Below are 21,722 nucleotides of genomic sequence, written 5' to 3'. Positions count from 1 at the left end.
TCATTTCCTTTGCTAGCTGATTTTATAGAGAGGAAACTGAAGCCAACAGGGTTAACTGATTTGTCAAGTGTCACACAGCTACTGAGTATCTGAGACCAGATTTGAACTGACATAGATGAATCTTCCTGACTCCAAGAATGATGCACTATCCACTGTGCAAACTTGCTGCCCACCAGCCTCAATTTACTCAGTAAAATATGAAGCAAGGTTCTCAACTGAGAAGTTAGGGCAGGAGGGATACCATGGGAGGTTTGAGGAAGGGAAAAAAAAAGAAGAGCTTTGGTGATGGGTGAAATAGTGAATCAATTTGGAATGTCCTACTCTAGTGTGGACTCAAATTAAGGTATGTAACATAAATTGTAGTGGTTTCCCAAGGAATAAAGAAAATGGATGGGACAGCTTTGTGGCACAGTGGATAGAATGCTGGTTCTGGTATTAGGAGAATCTCAGATACCAGTTGTGTAACCCTGAACAAGTCACTTAACCAGTTTGAGTATCCTCATCTGTAAAATGAGTGGGAGGAGGAAATGGCAAACCAGTCCAATATCTGCCAAGAAATCCACAAATGGGGTCACCAAGTGTCAGACACTAAATAGCCAAACAACAACAACAAAAAAAAGTGAATGGTTAAAGCCATTCAAGATAGGTGCTCAGTAAAGCAACATGACTAGTAAAGGATTAGAGGGATTCAGATGACCAGAGATTGAAAAGTGGCTAAGGGGTCAAAATAGAGAAAAGGGGAATGTAGAGCTAGTACTGGGGATGATTGTCTACAAAGAACTCAGAGATGGCGAGATGGAAGATCATAGGCCAATAAGGGGTCATAAGCCAGAGGAAGAGATTTTGATCAGATAGAGAATTTCTGAATCATAAATATAGATGTGGACTACTTGTAGATGATAGCAAGATCAAGGATATGACTTTGATAGGATCTCAGTTTGTATGATCTCTGTAACTGAATTGTAATGGAGGAATAATTCATAGGAAATGAGTAAGTTGAAAAATTGGGAATTTAGAATGTTTGAGAAAGTATCAATATAAATGTTAAAGTCTCCTTGGGGTGAGAAGAAAACATGTGAGTTCATACCTGAAATCATTGTGGTAGGAAGGATACTGTTTGAGGGGCTTATGGATAGCAAACCTAACTCCTTCACTTTCCTATGAATGTTGTGGAATGTGTGAAAGGATGGGCAGTGAATGATAAAGTTTAATTAGAGGGGAACCAGGTCTCAATAAATGCTTAAAGTTGAAGAGTGATTAGAAAAAATGTTTACAGGTGCAAGCAAGTTTGTTAAATATAGGGTCTTTCAGAGAGCAGAGTGGTAAAGGTGGGCAGGTCTCAAGAGGGACATCTGGGAGGGTGGTAATTGAACTGAGGGGCATTTAGAAGTAATGAAATGAGGCATGGGAGTGGAGTAGGGAATGGGATTTATATAATGACAATCAGGGGTTTAGAATCCCTGAGATAGAAAACATATAATGGAATGAGAATTTGCTAACCATTGAGGAATGTGTTTGGATAGATTATCAAGGACTTGAGAGAAGTCATTAAGAGAAAGATGTGATTAGACTATTGTGGCAAGTGATGGTGATGAGTCCTGAGTAGGTCAGGAGGCCTTCTACACAACAAACAGAAGCAAGCAGGGAGGCAGAAGCTGGCAATTTGAGTTCAGAATGTCTGAGACCTGGATCTGGTACTAACTTAGAAAGAGCAACTTGGAAAGACTTTGGGATGAGAAGGCCACAGGTTGGTACGTTGGATCCCTGGCTCATGCAAGAACAAAGACAGATGATCTACTCAGCCTCTTTAACTGACCTCATACTCTGGGGGGATGTCATTCTCTGGGAGAAGTTCAAGACAAATATGGAGGTCATAGTTGAACCAGCCAAGTAGTAATTTTTCAGAGTATCTAGAGAATAAAATAAAGCTCAGAGGTAGGTTAAGTAAGGTACCAGCTTCCTCTACATGTTTATACTTCCAAACTCTTTTTTTCCTCCTCCTTGAAGTTGATCCCAAACAAAATCAAAAACATGTCTCTCAAAACAGGTATCCATATTCTAACACTTTACTCCCTTGCCTAATCTCTGAGTTTTCCATATTCTGTCTCTGTGATTTTATACTTGCTTTCCCCCTTATCTTAAAAATACTCCTTTCTCTTTTTTTTGAAATTTCTAGTTTCTTCTAAACACTCAACTCAAGCTCTACCTAATTCATGGGTCTTTTCCTGAACCCCCTCAGCTGCTAGGGTATCCCTGCCCTAAACATATTCATTTTGTGTATGTTCTCTTTGTTCTAATGTGTGTGCATGTTATCTTCCTGATCAGAATTTGTCTTTGTATCTTCAGTGTTTTGATTACTATTTAACTCATGGTAAACACTTAATAACTTGCTTTCTTGATTAATTGATAGGAAAAGCTTTTTGAAAGATAAAAAAATTAGCTCCCAATCTAGAAGGTGGCTGGAGGCTGGAGGGCTGCTCGTGTTATTTTTCAGTCATGTCTGACTCTTTATGACCTTCCATTTAAGGTTTTCTTGGCATAGATACTGGAGTGATTTCCTTCTTCTGTTCATTTTACAAATGAGGAAACTGAGGCAAGGTAGTGATATAGCTGTTAAGTATCTGAAGCAGGAATTGAATTTAAAAAAATGAGTCTTCCTGACTCCTTCTAGCACTCTTCTGTGCCACTTAGCTGCCCAAATAATGGATTAAGATTTTCATTGAAAGCTGGTTGATGAGGGACTGGAGTGACTAAGACAAGTGAAATAGAAAGTATTATGCCTCTTTTCTACTTTATTATTTAAATTAATCTATGATTTCATCAATGTGGGTCCCTCATATCCTGGTATAGCATAAATCCTATCTCAGTCTTCACTTCTCTAACATAATAAAAGCACTACCCACTCCTCTACAGTGTCCCCTTCCAGCTCCTTTATGTGTTTTTCCCCCATTAGAATGTATGCTCTTTGAGAGTAGGAATGATCTTGATTGTATTTTTTCTACTATTTAGCAGTATGCCTGATTTTTATGTGTTTTTACATGTTTTATCTATCTAGTATTAGAAATATGATTTCCAGCTACATCTTGACCTCCTTGGTACTTTGATCCAACTGTAATTAGACTTTTTAATATGAAATTACTTGGACTGTTAAAATATTTCCAAGTAGTTACTCCTGGATTCTCATAACCATAATATATGTTTTCCTTTACTTATGACAGTTTCCTTGGTTTTGTTGTTTATTTTATGTTTATATAACATTTACAGACATTGTTCTGTTATTTTTATTTTATTTGAGAATCCACCAGTAAGTGTGCCTCTGCGGAGAGTTTCCCACACCAAAAATCTTGGAGAACTAGATGCATTACATTTTTCACAAGAAATACAACTCTTTGGAATTTATTACTCTTCCACCTCTCAACACCCCCCGTTTTTGCCTTGGTCCAAATTTTTAAGCCTACCCCCATGGGAGAAGTTGATTTGTTTGACTAGTTCAGTTTTAATGGGCATTCTTTTTGTTTATTGTGATGTAAACTAGTGATCTGAGATTTCTGGCATTAAAACTGCATTTTGAATATAGCAAAAATTTAGCAGCAGAGTTGTACAGGACACTATGGATAAAAAATGGGACTGGGCAAAGGATTCTTGGATTATAAGATTTAGAATTGGAAGGGACGTTGGAGTTCATTTAGTCCAACTTTAATTTTATAGATAAGGAAGCTGAGGCCCAGAAAAGTTAAAGTGACTTGCTCGGTTTAATAGGGGATAGGAATAGAGATAAGAATTATGAGTATAAATGAATACTTGGAAGATCTAGATCCACAAACTCCTTCTGCTAATGTAGACTATGCCTTCTGTGCAATTTGTAGCCTAGAATATTGAGCAATTAAGTGACCAGACCAAGGAATTATAGTCAGTATATTTCAGAAACTAGTGCTGAGTATAGTGTCTGGCACAAAATAGGCACAATAATATTTATTGAATTGAATTGACATTAGGTCTTCTTGAGTTTGAGACTGGCTCTCTGCTCAATTACTTAGAATGTTGCTCCCTATCAGAAATTTCATATTGTTCAGTATCATATCTATAATAAATAGCACAGATAGGATTTGAACCCAGTTCTCCTGAGTTCATAAACAATGCTTTTCCTCATTCTATCTTGCTGCTTCCAAGGAAGAAAAGATTCCTTGAACTTGTCTTTCTAGTGTATCATAATGATGCATGAAGGACAACTAAGTGGCTCAAAGAGCACTCGCCTTGGAGTCAGGAGGATGGGAGTTCAAATCCTGCCTCAGATACTTGCCACTTACTAGCTTTGTGACCTTGGATTAACTTGCATCCTGGGTCATAGCCAGTTGTCCTGATTTATAGCTGGCCACTGGACTCAGGTAGTTCTGGAAGAGAAAGTGAGACTGGTGACTTACTGCCTCCCTCACTCAAATTAAATCCATGTGCTTATCATGGCATCATTTAATGTCAAGATCTTTTAGATTGAAGGACAAACATCATCATCCATGATGCATAAAATGTTTCTCAGATGTAGAATATGGGTCAGTTTTATTATGTATATTGTTTTATGATATTCAAATATAATCCATTTTAGAAAAATTTCATAGATCTTGACTGTAACTTTGAGAAAAAAATAAATTTAAAAAATCCTCTATTTCAATGTAAATAACTTGCTTACAAAAGCACAGTTATGATTTTTGGAGAATTAGACTAACACAGAAGGAGAGCTGTCTTTTGTTCCTATCTCATTCTAGTGCAGTTCTAAAAAATCAAATAGGATTGTACCAAGATGCTGTTTTATGCCACAAAAAGAGCTTCCTTTGAGACTTCCTAATTTGATTTAATTATCTTTCCTAGGCGATATTAGAACTATATCATTCAACAGGCGATTTTTAAATTATATATTTTTATTTATATCTTTTTGTTTTTATATCTCCTTCATATATATCTCTCTCCCTTCAAGACATTTTTGGAATCAAAAACTAAAAAAAAAAAGAAAGTGGGGCAGAAAGCAGTTCAGCAAACCATACAGTGTATTACCCAAGTCTGAAATAATCTACAATGTACCACACCCAGAGCTGCCTATTTTTTGTGTTTCTTTGTATTCTAGTATTCAGTCCTCTGCCCAGCACTTAGTAACTCTTTTCAACTTGTTGACTGTCAGACTGACTGGTGTCTTCAAAGGAAGTAGGGGGTAAATTTTCTCATTTCTACTACAGGACCAAGTTTCCTCAAGCATCTCTTGAGTAATTGGTAGGTCCAAGGCATCATGTTACATAGTAGCGGTACAGACACAAAGACGAGAGAGTATTTCCCCTTAAGGACTTTATGTTCTATTGGGGAATAAAGACATGGGCACAGGTAAAGAAAATGCAAAAATGTATGCAGGAGTATGAATTAGGGAGAGATGGAGAAAGCATAAGCAAATGAGGGATTAGGAAAGACCTCTTCTAGAAGGCAGTGTCTGAGTATGTCTATTTCTTAGCCTACTTGGCTTCCTTCAAAGCTCCTGCAAAGTGCCACCTCCTATAAGAGGTCTATCCTGATTCCCTCCAGATTTTAGTGCCTTTTTCCCAATTACATTGCATTTACTTTTTCTATGTACATATTGTTTCTTCCCATAGGAGGCACTTAATAAATGTTTCTAACTTTTGAATATCACCTTTGTGGTTCCTTCTCTGATCCTGCAAAATGGGCCTGATGAACTCCTTATCATCTGACAGGCTAGCCCTCTAATCCATCTCTCTGAAGCAAGTCTTTATCCCCAGTCCATCCTTCACTTAGCTTTGAACTTCAGTTTCCTAAAACTCAAGTCTCACGCATGTCCCCAGTCTTCCACCTTCATTCACTAACTTCTAGTGGCCCCCTATTCCCTCTAGCATCAAATATAAAATCCTCCTCTGTTTTGGTTTTTAAAATTCTTCATGATCTGGTTCCTTCTTATATTTCCAGTCATCTTCATCATCCTGTTCCTCCCATTAGACATGCCATCTCTCAACTCTAGTCATTGGTTGTCCAGAGTGGTCACTGGCTCTCCCCATGGCTGAAATGAATACCTTTTAGCTTCTTTGACTTACTTCAAGTGTCAACTAAAACACCACCTCCTGAAAGAACCCTTTTTCAGGCCTTCTCAGTCTTTGTACCTTTCCTCTGAGATAACCTGGAATTTAACCTGTATTTATATATTTTAATATCATCACCTGGGTACTCCTTGAAAGCATCTCTTGATTTTATTTGTATCCCAGTGCTTGTTGACTTTATATTTTGAGTGAATTAAATATTTAAGATTTATATGGGTATAATCAACATGAAAAATATGAACATTTTAACAGGAAATAGAAATCTTTTACAAACAATTCTTTATTTTAGTTCACACATCCCTGAAAGGTACAAAGAATACAAGGTCCTGCTAATTTTTTTTTGTTTGACTCAATAGAGAGCAACAATAACAATCTTAAAGGCTCCTGTTCCAATGAGAAATCACTCATATGTGTTAAGACCACCCACCTGGTTCAAGACCTTGTCATCCCTCACCTGGACTGCTGCAATGATCTGCTTCCTCCTATCCATCCTTCCTTAGCAGCCATCAAAATGATCTTCCCATAGTACACATCTGACATATTACTCCCTTAAGCAAGAAACACGAGTAATTTCCTTTTGTCCCCATGATAACACACCTCAGTTTGGCTTTGAATGTTTTTCATGTTTGACATGTCTCTGGCCTACTTTCCCAAGGTGTATTGCACTTTACTCTCTATTCGACAGAATAATGCAGAGGATCTTGGTATTCTTCACATAAGACATTCTATCTCCTATCCTGGCTCCTTCAAGGCTTCAACTCAAATGCTGAGCTCCTTTGGTATTGTTATTCTTTGTCTCCAAAATGCTTTATATCCACATTATATCCATTTTGTATTAATTTTTGTGTCCACATTGTTTCACTTTAATAGAATCTAAGCTCTTGGAAATCAGGAACTGTTTTAGCTTTTATCTTTCTATCTCCTATGCCTACTGTTAGATAAGAAAGAGCTTGTGGAATAAATACAAGTTTCTTTGCTAATGAAACACAGATGAAAATTTAATAGTCAAATGCGGCTCAAAATAAGGAAATTCATGTTCAGCTAAGCCATGGAGGATTTCACAGAGCAAAAACAGAAAAGGGATTCCCTGACAGTAGTGAGGTCTTGTAGACTTCTATTTGGGGTGATATTACACTGATTGCATAAAACCTGAGAACATTACAGGCCTCATTACTTAAACATGATCATCCTAATCATTTGTAACCTAAAGGATGCTTTGTAATCGTAAGTATTTCTAACACCAGTTAATGTTTTTCCTTTAGTTCAAATTTTGGATTATATATCTTTTCTATTATGTGTGATCTGTTTTTATATTTTAAAAATCCAGTATAAGATAATTTTGATAACTTTTGCCTTACAGTACAATTTGAAGTTGAGGAATGTAATTCCTCCTTTCTCTATTATTCATAATTCTCCTTAATATCTTCTGGTTTTTTTCCTTCCTAATGGGTTTTTATAACAGTTTGATTTGATGGAATACCCCAATGTTTTGATTGCAATTATGGTTAAGTTCCTAAATTATTTCAGTGAGTTTGCATTTTTACTATTTTTGACTTAACCACGTCCTTTGTATTCTGTATCTTTCCAACTACTTAGTTCTTCTTTTATTGTTTTCATTATTTAGATCTTGTATGTGTTTTGGTAATTAATGTCAAAATATTTGATATTTTTTATATTATTGAACATTAAATCTCTTTCTGATTTCTCCTACTTCTCTGATGGTTGAATTATGAAAATAATAATTTTTTGGTGCAACTATCATAGTCTGCTCTCTAGGTAGTGCTAGGGAGAGAAAACTAACTCTAAAGTTTATCTTTAATAACAGACATATAAAAGCTATATGTCCTTAAGCAAGTCAGACCTTTTTCAAACTCAATTTTCTCAGCTGTAAAACAAGGAAAATAATAGCATCTAACCTCCTAAGGTTGTTGTGAAGAGACAATGAGATATCCATAAAGCCTTTTGTTCAACTTTAAAATTTTTTGTTGTTATTACTATTGTTGTATTATTATTAAACTATTGCTTTAGTGCCTTAAATGTTCTTCACTTGTATATCTCTCAAAAGGGTTCCACCAGTATTGATTGGCATCTTTCCTATGATTTATAGCCTTAGTGGGCTATATGGAGTACTAAGAGGGTCAGTAATTTGTTCAGGTTTCACAAGGCCAGTGTTTGTTATAAAGACTTAATCCATGTTAAGCTCCATTGGGGTAGAACTGTTTACCTTTCTCTCTAAGTGCTTAGCACAGTACTTGTAGGAGTAAGCTCTAAAATGTTTGTTGACTAACTGACTTCCACAGACAGCAGTTTTATCACTTTATTAATTCTTATGTTAATAACATCTTTATGTGTTATGGTGGCTCTAGGTGTCTGAATCTTCTGATTTATGAAATAAAGATACTAATGCACAAGGAAAATGTGGTATTTCTTAAATTCCACCTGTTGTGGATTATTTCATTCTGCCTAGAAAAAAAAAAAAAGTAGGATAGTAGAAAGGGAATTGAACTAGAAATAAAAGGCTGGAATCATTACTGTGCAATGGGCTACTTAGATAATCTACTTGATTTCTCTAATATTCTTTATTTCCTCATCTGTAAAATGAGATGACCTTAGGCATTATCTCTTGTCCTTTGCAAGTCTACAATTCAATTTGATAATATTAAAGTATAAATGGGAAGTATGTATAGTGTCTTAAGGCTTACAAAGTGTTTTAAAATATTATCACAGTTTATTCTCACAACAAACTTTTTATGGACAAGGAAACTGAGGCAGGTAGAGTTTAAGTTATTTGCTCAAGGCCACATAGCTAGTAAGTAACCATTACTGGATTTTAATTTGTCTTCTTGACTCAAAGTCTAGAATACTAAAGTCACCTAGCTTCTATACACACACACACACACACACACACACACACACACACACACACACACACACACAGAGAGAGAGAGAGAGAGAGAGAGAGAGAGAGAGAGAGAGAGAGAGAGAGAGAGAGATGGGAGGAGTATTTCTTGCCATTTCTAGCTATAAAGCTATTTACAGATATTCTATTATCTCCTACCTAAATGACTTGTATATTTACATGTTGCTCATCTAGCCCAACCTCTAATTTTACAATGGAAGAACTAGGCTCCCAAAAAGATAAAATAATTTGCCCATGATTTCATCAGCAATAAGTAACAGAACCAGCATTTAAACTCAGATGCTTTGACTCAGGATCCAGAACCTTTACTACTCAACCACTATAGTCTCTTCTAGGACAGTTTCACTCATTTCCATGATGACAGCTCTCATCTCTATGAATCAATCCTAAATCTATATCACTAAACCCATATCTCCAAACTCCTACAGGATATCTCCCTGTGATTGTTTCACTAGTTCTCAAATTTAGCAGGTCCAAAACTGGTCCCCTTCACCAAAAATATGCTCCCCTTTGACTTCCAACTTCATATCTCTAAAGGACTGATGTGATTTTAGCATCATCTTTCTTGTCTTTCCTATGTAAAGGTGATGGAAGCTCTTGTCAATCTTGTCAATCTGTTCCCTTCCTCTCTTCCCCTACTGCCACCACTCTAGTGTTGTCTCTGATGAACACCTGATCTAGTGTCTACAGTATTACATGTATCAGAAATTTAATTTTTTTAAAAAAAACTTCATATCTCTTTTCTCTTCCATTCAGTCCATACTGTTGCCAGAGTATTCTTTCTTAAATTTATATGTAATCATGCTAACCTGCTCAAATCTTTAGTGACCACCTGTTGCTTATTCAGTAAAGTTCAGACTTCTTTTCCTGACATTCAAGGTACTGCAACACGTGGGCTGCACCCTGCTTCTGTAGTCTCTACAATTCAATCCAAATGGACATTTTTTTGATTGCCTAGACATGTCCAAGACTCTCCTGCCTTTGTAATTTTGCTTACTACACCTGGAATGTCCTTCCTCCCCCCCCCCCCCATTCTTGATAAAACTTCCTACCCTCACACTCTCATGCATGAAGTTTTTTCCTGGTGCCTCCTGTTGACAATGATTTTTCCTTTCAGAAATGGTACTTTTCTACATATCCTTGTAATATATTGTAGCATATGTTTATTATAGTTATCTGTAATTGCTTCTCTTTAATGCAGTTCTACCAGTTTTTATTAAGTGCCTACTGTGCTGAGGATACAAGGTCAAAAAATGAAAATAATCCCTATCAGAACAGCAACTGTATCTAATTTAAATTTTGTATATCCTTAGAGCCATGTTTCATGTCATATCTCTCCCCCATTATCAAGGATTGCATTAGAAATACCAGGGCTGTGAGGTGTGCAGGTATAAGGATAAAGAGAGAAGTAGAAAAATTTCACTTGCTCTCAAATTTGACAGCTAGAGAGCCATATGCCAAATAACTTCCTGACCCCTGTTGTCATTTTGCAATTCCTTCATTATAATACATTACAACCAAGCCAATATCAAAGTCACAGTACTGCTCTGCAGCATCACTGAGTGAGCACACCTATAAGCTGATTGGAACATTGGCATTAATTAACACAAGAGTCTCTGAGTTCCTCTGAGAGTCATTCTGTTGACCATTGCCATATTTCATCATATTTATGTATGCACATAGTTCCTATATGCTTCAAAGAAAGAATTGAAACATAAAATGTTTTAATGAATACTGTGTTGTTCTCCGTTAGTAAGCACTGTAGTATTACTGTATCCATTTTATTGTTCAGATAACTGAGGTATTAAGTGTGGAGGAGAAATATTCACAAAACCAGTGAGATAATAATGCAGCTGGGAAAGAAGTCTTTTAATCTTGCTTTTTAATTATCTGTCAGATAATGTTTTTTCTCTAAGTTTCTATTCAAGTTTTGAATTTAGTTTCAAATTTTGTTTTCAAAACAAAAGAAAAAAAAAAGAAAAAGCTTAGATATTGAGCCAGTGAAAATCATTTTCAGAGAGACAGGATTTTTTACACATTCACATAACTTGAATCATAACTGGAATGTTAAGCTTGAGTCTGGAATGAATTTTTCTGTCCAATTTGCAAAATCCATGGTTATAGGAAGATAATCATAGAAACATTCATAGACATTTAATAGTAGCTGTACAAAGAACAGGCACTTAAACATTTTCTAACTTAATTCACCTCACTTAATAAAATCCTAAACTTTCAAACCTTAAGCATTTGGAGAGTAAAAGAGGGAAAGTCTGTGCAAACTTTCCTGCAAAGGCCATTTATAAAAAGATAATATTCATTCCCAGATTTGGTTCTGACATAACAGCCTGGGTAAATTACTCTCTTCTGCTCTGTTGACCTTGGATATACAATATTTGTAATTTTATTTGCACATTACTTTTTGTCTCAGAAAGGTACTATATAAGGACCTTCAGTATCAATTTACCTTATTAAAACATGAAATTGGAAATAAGCCTTGGCAGTATGATCCAGGAAAACAGATGATGTGTCTGTTATGTCTTATATGAGTGTGTGCTCAAAGCTGGTAGAAATGAAAATAGAAAGTTTTAAAGCAAAAAGTGAAGAGCTGTTGAAAATTATTAGAAGATTCTGTGGATGGAGCTTTTTAACAGCTAAATCTGTAATAGCTAGCATTTACATAGCTTTTAAATTTTTTGAAACACTTTACAAATATTAATTTAATCAGTTAATAAATATTTGTTAAGCACCTTTATGTGCCAGACACAAAAAAAAAAGGGCCAAAAGACAGTCCCTCTCCTCAAGTTACTTACAATCTCAATCCTGGGAAATAGGTACTTTTATTGTCTGCCTTCTGAGAAAGTGAGTTGTCTAGGGTCTCACAGCTGGTAAATTTCTTAGGCCAAATTTAAATTCAGATCTTCCTGACTCCAGATCCAGCACACTATCTGATGTACCAGATTGTATCCAAACTGAAAGGGATTGTATGCTAATGCTTTTAAAATAATTTGACCCATTTCCTGTGTTTGATTTTGTACTTTTAAGTTGTAGCAAATTGGAGGGAAAGGATGAAGTTTGAAAAATTGAAAAAGAAAGGAGAGGGAAGCACCTTAATTTGACTCAGACCTTCCATAGCACTATTGCTCCCTTACAATTTCAGTGTTCTGTGGGTAATCAGCCAAGAAGAGAGAAAAGTGGAGATGTTCCAGGATTTTTAACCTTAGACCATTTCACAGTTTGTTGATTTGTGTGAAGTAGAAATTCAGGAACTCACAGTTCTAATCCTTCCCTGTCCATGACTTGCTGGATACTCAGAGTCATAACACTTAACTTCAGCTTACCTCCTGATTTAGCCTTACTCAGGAAAAAATAAGCCAAGGGACCCTCAGTGGAGTGGGGCCTGAGTGGTGAGTTTGGTTATGGTGTGTTTATTACATAGCTTAAGGTACCAACCAGTCAGTGCTTTGCTTCCTAGATGTGGTTTACATCAATTCAGCCATAGAGGTAGCCTGGTTCACCAAAAGAGAAAATACTATGGGATTATTGAATGAATGTCATGGGTGGTGAATACATTCTTCCTTTCTTGGTCCTTTGAATCAGAGCATATCAGCAAACTCAGTTTATATTACTTCGGTAGTCTTATTGAAAGTGGCACATTAGTTTTTTGATGGCTTTTAGCTCTTAGTGAAACTTTTTATAGTGTCTAACATCTAGAAAAATCTCTTGAATGTCTCATGTTTCGTATTCAATACACAGGGGCTGTTCTTAAAAGAGGACTGAGGAGGAGGAAATGAAGGTAAAATACTGTTAGCAGAGAATAGAATTTACTACACAGGAACTCCAAAGTGTGGTACACTTTTTTTTTATTTTAGCACATTTTTGGATGGTTCTCAAATGAAAATTATGGGGAAATGTATTTGGGGCCATTGGTGGAAGGGAAATAAATCTGAGATTTTTTAAAATTAATTCCCTATTAATGATTGATCCAAAACATAATAGCTTGAAATTTCTGGAAGAATTTACTATTAACTGTCCAGTCCTTAAATTAACCCCCCCTGACTCCAATCCTTGGATCTTAAAAACTTAAGTACCAAAATTAAATTTAATTTTTCCTAAAAAGGAGGGAAAAGGAATTTGTTTTCAGTGACCTGATGATTTCCATTTAAGTCTACCAAGATTAATTCTTGTTCACCGGGGATTCACTTTGTTGCTTTAAAATCAGAGACCTTTTTAAAAGTTTCCTACTTCTTTATACCTGGGGTCAGGTTTTTTCTATTCAATTCATCAAACATTTATTACCTACATATCTAAGTATTTAATGTACTAGGTACTTGGGATGAGAAGCATGACCCTGAATCTTATGGATCTTAAAGTTTATAAAGGGAACAAAACTCATATACAGATAATTTCCTCCTCTGACTTCAGCTTATCTTTCTATATGTATTTGATACATAGCTTCCATTCTTATGCATCTATGACTAAAGAGCTGGTCTTTAGAGAGGAAGATCAGGCTTCAAGTCCTGCCCCTATATTCTGGATGTGTGAACTTGGTTGAGTCACTGTCTAAATAGTATTCTTAGCATTCTTTGAGATTGTAAATTGCAGAGAAGGCTCCAACTTGATTGGTAGAAGGGGTTTCCTTATCTGAAAATTCACCTCTGTAAAGTTCTTGTCCCTATCCTTGTGCTTATTTAGTCTATCTTATCTGCCCCTATCTTTAATCTCCTCCTGGACCCAGGCAAGCTGTACTGTACCTGAAGAACACCTACACTTCAGCTCCTTTCTTCTTTCAAGGATAAATTCAGGTACCGACTCTCCAGGCAACCTTTCCTGCTCACCCTAGTTTTGTAGTTCTTTACATCATCATCATGTGCTTATCTTATATTTATTTTTGTTTATTTGCTTGTATTCCCTAATAAAATATAATTTTCTTGTGAGCAAGTACTGAATCAGTTTTATTTTCATGTCAGTTTCACTGACACATAGATACCACTAAATAAATATAATTATTAACAAATAATAATAAATGGTTTTTAAATTGAATTGAACAATACAGGATGTGAGAGAGAAACTTCTAAGAAGTTCAACATGTTTAACTGAGCCATGGTTTAAGTCATGTTGTTTATCTTTTAGGTCTTTAATTAAAGTCAGGTAAAATATTTACTAATGTAATACAAACATAGCCCTAGGTCAATAGATAAAGCCCCCCTCCTGTCCTGCCTCATCAAAAGGAATTAGAAATTGAAAAATGTTTTTTTGAACAGAGTTGAGAGACTTAAATCTAGAAGAGAAATGATTTCCTAATAACCTAGTCTTACTCAGTGTTTACTTGGCCCTCTGTAGGCCTAAATTAAGTAGGACTCCAATATTTATGTAAAAAAAAAAATTAGAGGCCGTCAGCTTGGTTGGAATGAGTGTATGCTCTTTACTGTTGTGCTTCTATGTCTATGTCAATGGATATTTCTAAGCTACCAAAGGTTACTGGATGAATTCTATCCTGCTCTTAATCTTGAACATTAGGGCTACATTTTCTCTTTGGCATCTCTCCAACATTTGGACTTACCTGATTAAATGATGAACTTCAAAGGGTTCAGAATTTGGTCCCATTTCAGATGTTGAGTTGAATAACCTGAATCTCTGGAGTCAACAATATTGGACTAGAAATCCAAATGAATTTTCTCAGGAGGTTTTTGGAACTTTGGCTTTTGTCCCAGCTGGATCATCGAGAAGAAAGAAATACAGAACGGCATTTCAGAACCTTTAAAGAGACTTGGTTAAATTACTAAAAATGGGTGAAAGTTCAGGAAGGATGGGTGGGTGGATTCTAATTTTTCCATAATGGAAATTCACCTGTCAACTCATAACTACAAATTAAAATGGACATGCCAATAGCAAAGGGCAGACACCCTCAACAGCTCACCCAAACTGGCTAATATCTCATCTCCAGACAGTCTTCTATTAATTTTATTTCTCCTTTTATATGCTTTGGAAATCTTAACTCTGCCTTCAGCTTCTCATTTGCCCTGCTTGGCTCTCCTTAACACTGCCAATAATGGAAACAAAGCTGTTCCAAACCTTTTTAGTCAACTGGTAATGCAGCTGGTACTGCCTTTGAAAGCCCCTTTTCCCAGTACAGCTGGGACACTTTTAACTTGAAGGGGTTTGTATTTTATTTAAGGTCTTTCCACTGTATTCATCAGGATTCAGACAGACTCACTCACTCAGACTGCATATATTGACTCAATTGGAATATGTAATTGGGGCAGTGATAGTTTTGTCATTAATAAAAGTAAGGCTGGTTCCCTCTCCTCTACAAATGGACGTCTGCATGCAATCCCTGCCTGACTCCCAGCCACAAAAGGAATTCTCAGAGCTTTCTGCTGAGCTGTATCACTTTTATTGTTATCATGATTCACTGATGTGTTTTATTAGAAAAAGTAAATTGGGGGGAAAATTATTCCAGGCTCATGAAAGGAAATAGGCATGGGTGAAGGAGAACATGTATTTTACCATGTATATCCATGTGTGTGTTTGTTTGAAAGGAAAATTAAGAGTTTTTAGAAAACTAAATTCCTGAAAAATCCTGGAATTGCTTAAGTCACATTATGCATAGATGTGTGATTATCTTACCTGTAAATTTACTTTCAACTGTGTGGTGTGGTACAAAGAGCTCCTGAAGAAGGATTTGGGTTAAAATCCTGCTGTTATACTTGAGGTGCTTTGGGCAACTCTTAAGGCATCACTTTCCTTATTTGTAAAATCAGGAATTTGGACTTCATGACCCCTAGCATCTATCCCTTCTAATTCCAAATCTAAGATCCTCCCCACACTTTCATGAAAACTTTGGTTTTCCTCTTGGTTTGTTCTTTGCATGAACTTATACATACTTGCTGGTAAATGAAAACAATATATTGTTTCAATATAGTATCACATTTCAATTAAATCTTTCAAACTTTGAGAAAGAAAATAAAGCTAATTGTTTTCCAAGTTGCATCTTGAGGACATTACTGGTGTTCAGGCATAAATAGAGTTAATGATTGTCAAATTAAAATTAAGGAGGACTCTCCACTATATATAATATATATATATATATATATATATATATATATATATATATATATATATGTATACATACATGTATATATATATATATATATATATGTATATAGTGCTATTCATTCTTTAGCCTGCCCCCCTTTGAATTAGCCCCATTATTAAATCTATACTCTTTGGGAGTAGTCAATGGTGACATCTAACATTTGTCCTCATTGTACTTTAAATGGAGGTCAAGCAAACAAAGAAATCATTATGTTTTGGCATTTTCTCCTTTTAAATAAGTACATTAAAAATATTCTGAGACATATTATGTCAGTTGGGAAAGGGGGAGTAGAGAGATGGGGAGCAGTACTTAATAGCTGTGCCTTTTGAAGCAGAATGGTCACAGGAAATAATAGACGAAAAGGATATGGAAGGGCTTTGGTGGGAAATAAATGGCACTGTGTTGTTGACGGAAGAAAGATCTTGGCAGAGCTGTTGTTGTGACTGTTCCTGTGGCTTAGAAAGGAATTTCCTACAGACTGGACTAACCATTAAAAATGTCTCTCCTCTTAGGAGTCCGAAGTGCACAGAGGAACCTGCCTTGGGAGAATGGCCTCTTTGACAATGGCTGCCCGTTGTCAGGACAAGAGAGGAAGCTTCTTTAAGGTAAAGGGAAGCTTTGATTCAATTCACTCATTGCAGGCTGGTTCCCTCTCCTCTACAAATGGAGGTCTGCATGCAATCCCTGCCTGACTCCCAGCCACAAAAGGAATTCCCAGAGCTTTCTGCTGAGCTCAGTTCCTTCACACAGCTGCTGTTTGTTATTATCCTGCTTTACAGTAGTTTGGGATTTTTTTTAATTTAATATATCAATATAAACATAACACACATGGCTGAGTCTGAAAGGGACGCTGTAGTATATATGACACTCATTCTACAAAACTTTATTTGTAAACCGGTGACTTTCTTCCCCTTTGTTTGACAGTTTTATAAGAGAGTCTGCTTTAAATCTGGCTTACTTTCATATGTGCCTGGGAAATGGGCAACTCACATATAGCTGTCCCTACATCCCTAATAATGTGAACTTATTTCACTGTAGAGTATTGTGGCTCTGTCAAATTTCACTGCCAAGTTAATGAGATTAAAAGCAAAAATGGATATTTAATGGGAGAAATTGTTGAGTTTATTTTTTTTAAGAATTATGCAAGGTGGACTCCTTTTTTTTTTTTTTAACTTAAGATGTTTATTTAGTCATTTCTCACCAGGAGTTCAGAATGAAGCTTTTTTTTTTTTTGAAGCAAGCTGTCATTAGTAGGTCTTGGCAATGACCTAATAATGTCAGCCCATTAGAAGGTAATTCAGAAAGCCTTGGCTTGTGTTTTAATAATAATTGTTCTTTGATTTGCTTTATCATCTTTGCTGAGAAAAAATATTCTATGTTTCATTATTATGTCTATTCTACATGTTATAATGTTCTGATGCCTCCTTTAGGTAGTAATAATAATAACTTGCCTTTATATACCTCTTTAAAGTTTGCAGAATTTTTTGCATGTATTATCTTATTACAATCTAAGAACAGCCATGTTTAATAGATACTGAATTATTTCTCCAATTTGTAGTTGAAAAGACTGAGTCTCAAAGATATTAAGTGATTAAGAAACCCAGTGTTACAATTTTTCTTTTATTTAGCTTATTTTGAATCTAACCTTCATATCATTATTATGAAATAGGTAAAATGGAGGCATAGCATAGTCAAGATAACAGAGTTGATCAAGGATAGTGTCAGAGAGAGTAGCTTCCAGTTCTCTTGATCCATCTTCCAAGTCTCTGAATTGCTTGTTGGCCAAGGATATTAACACAACTAAAAGCTTACAGTAAATAAAAATTAATCCCTAAGTTAACCCTGAAGTTTAACATAAGGATTTTTATTAGCCAGTTACTAGTTTGAACTGCAGAGAGAGTAAATCTCTATTTAAAATAAACAAATCATAAAATATTCTTTATTGCTGATACACACTGTCACTGTGTATAATACTCTATCTACCAGGATGAAGTTAATTGCTTTCTTGAAGTTAGATATACCAATGTGAACTCATTGGGTAATGGTTCTCAAAGTTCAGTACAGGACTTCTAGAGATCCCCAAATCCCTTTCAAGGGATCTGTGAAGTCAAAGCTATTTTCATAATAATAATAATTTCTAATATAGCAAAATTGATAGATTATAAGTCACATAAAAGCTCTTGAGGGGATGCTTAATTTTCAAGAGTGTAAAAAAGGCTTAAGACCACTGTTCTGTGTTATGAATAGAACCAGGATCAAACCTAGAAGTGAAAAATTGTAGTTGTTGGTAAAATTTTCGTTGCCAATAAAAAATCATGTTTTAAAACTAATATATAAAACTGACCTATAGACCTGCCTATCTACTAGCATCACTCCCAAGTTGAATCAGGTCAAATTATAATTGGAAACTGTTTAATAAAATAAATAAAAATACATAATATGAAATTTTAGTTTTCAATGTCAATTTGTGGCTTGCAAGTGGATACCACTATTTTGTCAAAAGTGAAAATTTTAGCATCACAATATTTCAGTGCTTCTTCCACTTCTCATCCTGTGCAAATGTACTTTGATAAACTAAAGTGTTTAAAATGTTTTCAGTTATGTTTTTGATTCAAGGATGAATTCTACAAGTTTTTTTAATTATCTGTGTCATTTATATAGTATCAGGCAAAACATTAGCTAATAGGAATTTCTGGATTTATATAGTATCAGGCAAAACATTAGCTAATAGGAATTTCTGGATATTTTGTATCTCTGAAATCCAAGGATGATCATTTGACCCCATTTTTCCCAATACTCCTATCAAAAGCTATAAGAATTGATTTATGGGGCAGTTAGGTGGTACCCTGGAGTCAGGAGGACCTGAGTTCAAATTCAGACTCAGACACTTAATAGCTACCTAGCTGTTTGACTTTGGGCAAATCACTTAACCCCATTGCCTTGCAAAAATTATAAAAAAAGAATTAATTTATCAACCAACTTCTCCCCTTCCTCTCCTTCCTGAAGTAGTTGAAAAAATATAGATACTCAAAGGGCCAAAATTATGGAGACACTATATATTCTCTTGGATAACTGACTGCAGTTATTGTTCAGATAGAATAATACATTTAAAAACTTTAAAACAGATATAAACTGACCATCAGTTTCTTCAAACAAGTTATAAGAAGTAATATTTCCTCTCCCCAAAAAGGGGTGGTAGAAATAGTAACTATGAAAGCTGTGAAGGAGAGTCTCCAGACCAAAGAGTAGTTAGAGACAGAATTGGAGAGGGAAACTGGGGCCATATTGTGAAAGGATTTGAATGCCAGGCTAAGGACTCCACTGTGTACCAGGCATATAAATCCAAAAAAGCAAGATAATATTTGCCTTTAAGGAGCTTACAAACTATTGGGGAAGACTACATACAAAAAGGAAGCTGAAAAGTAGTGGTGGAAGTGGGGCAGAGTTATTGGAGAGGGGGAAAGTACCCAGTTTAGGGATGTAAAAGTCCATAAGTCCATAAGAGTGTAGCCTGATAGGCAATGAGAAGATGACTAGCCTGGGTACCTTTTTAAAATGGAGATTCTGGGAGTTTCCTGGAGGTATAGTGGATAAGTTCAAAGAAGTGAAAGTGGGTGGGAAATGAAATTCAATTCCGTCTTCTTCAGGAACTATTTTTGATCATACTAATTATATCATATCTCTTTCCTTAACTTCTACTAATGCTTATTGACTTTACTAGTTACATAGTTTGTAATATATGAAGCCTTATGTGAGATATAAAACTAATATATACATTTATATTTCATTCAACAAATGTTTAACAAGTATCTAATATGTGCAAAGATAAAAAGTTGAGATAAGGGGGCAGCTAGGTGGAGTATTGGATAAAGCACTGGCCCTGGAGTCAGGAGTACCTGGGTTCAAATCCAGTCTCAGACACTTAATAATTACCTAGCTGTGTGGCCTTGGGCAAGCCACTTAACCCCATTTTCCTTGCAAAAAAAAAAAAAACCTAAAAAAACCCAAAACAACAAAAAGTTGAGATAAGACACTATCCTGAACCTTATGGAACTTCACAGTCTTATACAATGTTTTATATACCAAAGTGACATCTCAGTGATAAGAACATAGAGTACAAGCTAGATCCTGATGGAAACTACTAAATGATAAGGTTAAATGTACTCTCAGTTAGAATGACATGTTTTATTCATTTGATTTGGGGAGTGTACATTTTGAGGGAGGTGAGTGATGCATTGAAACAAAAGTTATTAATAATATTTTTATTTTATAATTTGTTTTTAAGAATGTAAGTTCTTCTAGTTGTGTGACCTTGGGCAAGTTACTTAACCCCATTGCCTTAAATGAATAATTTTTTTTTAAAAAGAATATAAGTTCCTGCAAGGCAGGAGTCATTTTCTATATTTCTTTATATCTCCCATAGTGTCCCACCCAGTAACATTTGTAATAAATATTCATTGAATAAATGAGTGAATGAATGTTGTATTTAGTCATCCTTTGTACTGGAAAAGGACCAAAGTGACATCATGATGTTGGTTTCTAGGTACTGTGTGTCTGACTGGTTGATGAACTCAGAAGACTTTATCATAGGTTGGGTACAAATAGTCCATTTGAACATTTGGGATGGAGATGTCTCTTGATGTGAGCATTTCACATTTCCTTTGTGCTAGTGTGATTCTGTTTAGCAGAGTGAATGAATGATAAATGAATGAATGAGAGTAAGAACAGGAAGGAGGCTGTGAGAAGAGGTACAAAAACTCATCCAAACCATTTTCACTAACTAGAAAGCCTGTCTTGGGAATAAAGGAAGAGCAGTGATATTTGGTACCTACAAGGGACACATCATGCATTTAAATAAGCTCAGTGTCAGAATGATTAAATGCTTTTAGTCTTGAGCTAAGCTTACTGAATAGCATGAAATGGTTTTGATATTTTTTATCAGGATCTAGTTTGTACTCTATGTTCCTTTACTGTATAGAAAAGTTTTACTCATTATGCATAAATGTCTATGCCTGCTGGAATTCATTAGTTAAAATTCAAGATTTGGACCTTTCTAAATAAATTAGAAAAGAAATGGGTGGGAAGAACCTAGAACTCTAGGACAACTTTTGATAGAAAGATTGGAATTTGTTACAATAAGAGAACCCAAAATCTAGTTGATAGAAAGCAGGGGATTTCTGAAATAATATTCTAAGACCCAGGCTCATTACAGGAAAGTTGTAGCTGTAGCTACAATCAACTGTTAAAAATCAGGTAAATGAAAGGTCATTTCTTGACCTAGTAAAAATAGTAGCTGACAGATGCATCCAGGATAAGGAAGTTAAAAGATGGCTCAACCCACTTCTTGTGGTTGGGCGTATCCCACGAACTTTTGGTTGGATTTTGGTTGCAGATGGAGAAATTCCTAATTGTATGAGCCTGGTGAAATTTTTTAAATTTCAAAGGAATTTAAAATTTAATTTAAAAATTAAAGAATTTAAAAGAATGTAAAAGAGGCCTTGGATATTGTCTACCTCCTGTTATGGGTGAGGAAACTGCATCAAGTCCATTGAATAGATAAGTTTAAATTTATAAAATGGGTTTCTGATCTGATTTTTTTTTAATAATGAGAAATGTGCAT

The 21,722-nt window shown here is 35.4% G+C and overlaps 1 protein-coding gene across 7 annotated transcripts in view; it reads left to right on the top strand.

Moving 5' to 3' along the window:
* RIN2 (Ras and Rab interactor 2) overlaps positions 1–21,722 on the top strand; it is a 230,083-nt gene that overhangs the window by 101,815 nt on the left and 106,546 nt on the right. For all 7 annotated transcript variants that reach the window (XM_074209358.1, XM_074209357.1, XM_074209355.1 and 4 more), the window contains one exon: positions 16,615–16,707. In XM_074209358.1, coding sequence (XP_074065459.1) covers positions 16,651–16,707 — 57 coding nt within the window. In that variant the 5' untranslated portion in view covers positions 16,615–16,650. The remainder of the gene's footprint in view (positions 1–16,614; positions 16,708–21,722) is intronic.

Source organism: Macrotis lagotis, chromosome 1 (assembly GCF_037893015.1).
Source record: "Macrotis lagotis isolate mMagLag1 chromosome 1, bilby.v1.9.chrom.fasta, whole genome shotgun sequence".
NCBI lineage: Eukaryota > Metazoa > Chordata > Mammalia > Peramelemorphia > Peramelidae > Macrotis > Macrotis lagotis.
Note: the sequence above shows the minus strand (reverse complement) of the source record. Positions and strands in the feature narration are given on the sequence as shown.